Source organism: Bidens hawaiensis, unplaced genomic scaffold (assembly GCF_021521415.1).
Source record: "Bidens hawaiensis isolate Kalapana, Puna unplaced genomic scaffold, B.hawaiensis_p1.1 tig00036773_1, whole genome shotgun sequence".
NCBI lineage: Eukaryota > Viridiplantae > Streptophyta > Magnoliopsida > Asterales > Asteraceae > Bidens > Bidens hawaiensis.
This window is the reverse complement of record NW_027505436.1, coordinates 50,027-54,723: the sequence shown is the minus strand read 5'-3', so window position 1 is coordinate 54,723 and position 4,697 is coordinate 50,027. Positions and strand designations below refer to the sequence as shown.

Here is a 4,697-nt window from a genome sequence, read left to right as displayed (position 1 = left end):
TCGTTATCGACATCAGCGCCACCTCTTCTGCTGACGCAACTGCCTCCGCCTCCATCCTCTATCATCACCGACACCACCGTTGCCTCCGTCTCCACCATCAATGTTGCCATTCCACTCATCACCAATAGCCATCACTAAAATATAGACGGATGAAATTGAAATTGTAAAATTATATATGAACTTGAGAGGTAAAATTAAAACTTAGAAGAAAATAATTATAACTTCTTTTAACAACGCATTTTACAAATTAAAATAAAAGAAAATTTATTATCATTTTCGTTTGCCAAATTACAACAACCACAAGAAATCTCCCACTAGAAAATATCATTCCAATACTACCCCAAGATATTCGCATAAAATCCATCAAACTTACGGAAAAAATCGTAATTGCACATCCCTAAATTAACGGTCAAATTTTCCCACAAAAACCTTAAAGTACACCCACACATCCATTATTAGTATCATCTCTAAACCCCAAAACTGATACAATATTATTACACTACAATGGCAGTACAAATTCATCAAATCTACCGGTCAGTTCCTCCGTCATTGTCTCCGGTTGGTTTTACCAAACAATCCGTCGGTGCTGGAGACATACACCAGTTTCCGTCTGTGATGATGTTTAATAAGATGGATGGAAGAAACAGGAAAGGATTTAGGTCATCAGTGAAGGTTAGATCTAGTCTGGAAACCGCTGGTGCAGTGGTGGTTGTCGGTAAGGTGACCGAGGTTAATCAGGACACGTTTTGGCCGATCGTTAATGCGGCTGGTGATAAGACTGTGGTTTTGGATATGTATACTCAATGGTAAGTAATTGTTTAGTTTTTGAAGTTGTGGTATGATTAGCTAGATTGAATATTATTGTGACCCACATGGTTGATTTGCGTGCACCAAATAGAACAATTTTTGTTGAGCTCGGTTCGTTTTGACTTACGAGAATTCGAGCTCGGCTTGTGAGTCTTTTTATTAAGCTCGGGTTTGGCTTGTTTATTATTTATTAATGAATTGCTTTTAATTATTTTTATATATTTTGAGAAAAACTTAAACGAGCCTAAGCTCGGCTCTAGCTCGAGTGGTACCTTAAACAAGCCAAAGCGCGCTCAACTCAAGCTCGATTGTGCATTGTGAAATTAACGCTGGAAGTCCAAAAAAGGTCAAACTTAAATGTACACAAGGCTCGTTAAGGCTCGACGAGCCTAAACGAGCTTCTAATACAAGGCTCGAGCTGGGGTCGAAAATGCTTAGATTGTTTCGAGCTTTTTATTGATCCAATTTCTTGTAGGTCACCAGCAACTCGAATCGTTTGTATCTCTGTTAACTATGGAAATTATTCAAAGTTTGCAGTTTAGGCAGCCAGAATTTACATATACTCTTAGCCTTAGTTAACATTTTATATAATTTGCCCCCAATGCCAAATTTTTTATGTATAACCAAAAGAACAGAACAAAAGTAGCATATCTCTATGACTTTATCTATTACAAACTATCACTAATCCAGAACAAATAAAATGTATTTCAACATTGGCAAACATGCACAAATACTATGTCATATTTTTCACATATGACTCTCCAATTACATAGTGCATACATTTATGGTTATTTTCTTACAATTTCATGATGATTCTAATTACATATCTTGGTTTGATTTTGAACAATTAACTAGTATGAATACTTGATATAGGAAATAACTAATCTGTTAAATATGATAACGCGCATAATGAATATGTCTGTTACTCTCACCATGATTACAAGTTTACTAACTTGCATTCCTTTCTTGTTTGCATCTTTCATTGCTATATGGTTTTGATCATCCGATAAACTTGATAGGTGCGGTCCATGCAAGGTTATTGCTCCGAAATTCAGAGAATTATCCGAGAAGTATCTTGATGTGGTTTTTCTAAAACTTGATTGCAATCAAGATAACAAGGTTTGCTGTCAACTTATTGGAATCTTTTAAAAGAACTTAACTCCAAATGTAAGGATTGTAGATACCACCACTAAGTGTGACAAAAACGAGTCAAACGGGTTAAGTTAAAAGTTTTAACTAAAAAAAACGAGTCAAATAGTACAATACCGACGTTGAACCCGACCATTTATTTGACCGGCTTTGACCGATACTGTTATGAAACTAACAGGCATTAGCAAAGGAGTTAGGGATAAAGGTGGTTCCTACCTTCAAGATATTGAGAGACAGTAAGATTGTTAAAGAAGTTACAGGGGCTAAGTTTGATAATTTAGTTGTGGCAATAGAGGAGGCTAGATCTTCTTGAAGAACATGATGAGCTCATACATCTTTGTGTATAATGTTTATAAATAATATTTATTTTTCTAGCTGTTACTCCATTTTAGATTCAGTAAAGTTTGTATCCTCTCTTAGAAAGATAAGTATAAATCAACATTCCAAATCTTCCGTAAATTGAAAGTTTGTTTATTTAATAACAAGTGTACATGTATAAGAAAACCCTTCTTTTTAATTAAATGAATGGATGTGAACACACGTCTCATTTGTTCATTTATGTTTTTGAATGTTCGCTTATCATTCCTCATTTACATATTCATTTAAATTTATCTATTAATGACTAGCTTTAAAACCTGTGTGATACACATAATTATTTGTCAATTGTTGAAATAAATAAGATGAGTTATTTGAAAGGAACAAACAAAATTAAAGGTAAAAGATAAATCAATATACGGTAGAAGCAATAAGAAGTCTAGAATATAAAATTTAAAAATTTGAGAAAATCCCTTCATATACAACACTAGTTAATTACATGTGTACTACACGGGTTGGACCATTTAAATTATAAAAATAATACCTTTACTAAAAATAATAAATAAAATCATGCATTGCATTACATAACGACAAAACTAAATGCAATTATAATTCACAAATCTATAAACAAATCATAATCTCTAAATATTCCTAGTGTAAACCTTAGATGTCTTATTTGTAACATTACTATGTATATCTTATATTAGTAATTTTACTCTGTCAAGTTACACACACACAAAACATATGATACGATCCAAATACCACAAATGGCCCGATCTAAAAGAGAGACCCGTAAGCTAACCACCCGTTATGAAGATTAAAAAGATTTGGATGAAACTTCTTCAAATATTATCAAGAATCATATTACTTGATATACAAGCTATTTTATTTTAATTATGCATTTGTTTCCTAGTCTGATTATGTTTTCTACATTTTTTGTTTTCTTTAAATACCGTTGAACTTTTGAATAACAATCAGAGAATAATTGTTTGGTTTTCTTTCTTCGTTATCTTGTGTTCTTGGGAGATTTGCGGTTGTCTGAAATAAACCGTATCAATTGATGCTTTCATTGAGCCTAAGTCTAAATTGCTTTGGAAGAACTCTTGTGGGAACATCCATGATTACCTCGTTTCATTGGATCTAATCCCCCCTATGGATCTATAAAGTGGGACGTTATTTTCTTTTTTTACGCGATCAATGACGACGAGCGATTTTTCTGTATGTCATTGAATCCTTCGATGACGAACCATTTTTGTGGTTCAATGGTTGGCATCGAAGTCATACATCATCACCTAGGATGATTTCACTATGTAACATCCCGAGTTTCATTTGGTATTAAATGAACCTAGTTTAATTGAATTCTAGAAGATAAATGTAATTATCTAAAGTATGAGGGGGCTAAGTGTCATTTGATGAGAAGTTAAACATGAAACCTTACCTATAAGTGTAGCAACCATCTCATTTATAATCATCTTGATCTCTACATAAAGTTCTTAAAGAGAGAAACCTCATTCTAACCCCAAATCCCATTATTGAGTGAGCAACCCGCACAGATCCGATGATTCCTGGAGATCTAACCATAGGATCGGTCTCAAATCCTAATAGAGCGTTCACGGCAGATAAACGAAGATTTCCACCGGTCAGATCTTCGATTAGAGGAAGAGAAGTCTTACTTTTATCAAGAAAACATAACAATGAAGAAATGAGTTTTTGGGGCAATTGTCTCAACTTTCCTACTACTGTAGTGGCTGTTTCCGACGATAGCGAGCATAGTGGTTCGTAGATTGCATCAAGAAGATTCCGTGGTTTTTGAATCACCTAAAGCGGAGTTCGTTTGATATAGTTTGGGGATATTCGAGTGTTTTCGAACATATGTGTAAGGTGGTCCAGTTTTGGATACTATGGTAAGATGGTCCAGCTAAGGATACTATGGTCAGGTGGTCCAGTTATGGATACAAAAGGTAATGTGGTCCAGTTATGGGTACAAAGGATAATGTGGTCCATTTATGAATACAATGAATAATGTGGTCTAGTTATGGATACGACGGTAAGGTGGTCTAGTTATGGATATAATTAATAGTAGTCCTATTAGGGATACTAAGTGTAGTTGCTAATAAATAAATGTTTATGAATGTTATGTATAGAAGATTGGGTACATGTTCATGTGTAGATCCTTCGGGCCTCATGCATGCACATCAAGTTAGGATGACAAATCCCTGGAACTTTAAAGGGCTTGGTTATGAGCATGAATAGACGGCTCGGTTATGAGCAATAATAGACGGATCGGTTATGAGCAAGAACAGGAGACTCAGTTATGAGTAAGAAAAGATGGCTCGATTAAAGAATAGATGGCTCGGTTATGAGCAAGAAAATATGGCTCGGTTATGAGAAAGAATAGGAGGCTCAATTATGAGCAAGCACGTACG

The 4,697-nt window shown here is 34.7% G+C and overlaps 1 protein-coding gene across 1 annotated transcript; it reads left to right on the top strand.

Annotated features, from left to right (window-relative positions):
• The first annotated feature begins 504 nt into the window (after positions 1-504).
• On the top strand, positions 505-2,307 carry LOC143613181 (thioredoxin F-type, chloroplastic-like). The gene is made up of 3 exons (XM_077086960.1): positions 505-806; positions 1,827-1,926; positions 2,135-2,307. Exons 1-3 carry the CDS (start codon positions 505-507, stop codon positions 2,267-2,269), a joined length of 537 nt encoding a protein of 178 aa, XP_076943075.1. The 3' UTR covers positions 2,270-2,307.
• Positions 2,308-4,697: the final 2,390 nt, after the last annotated feature.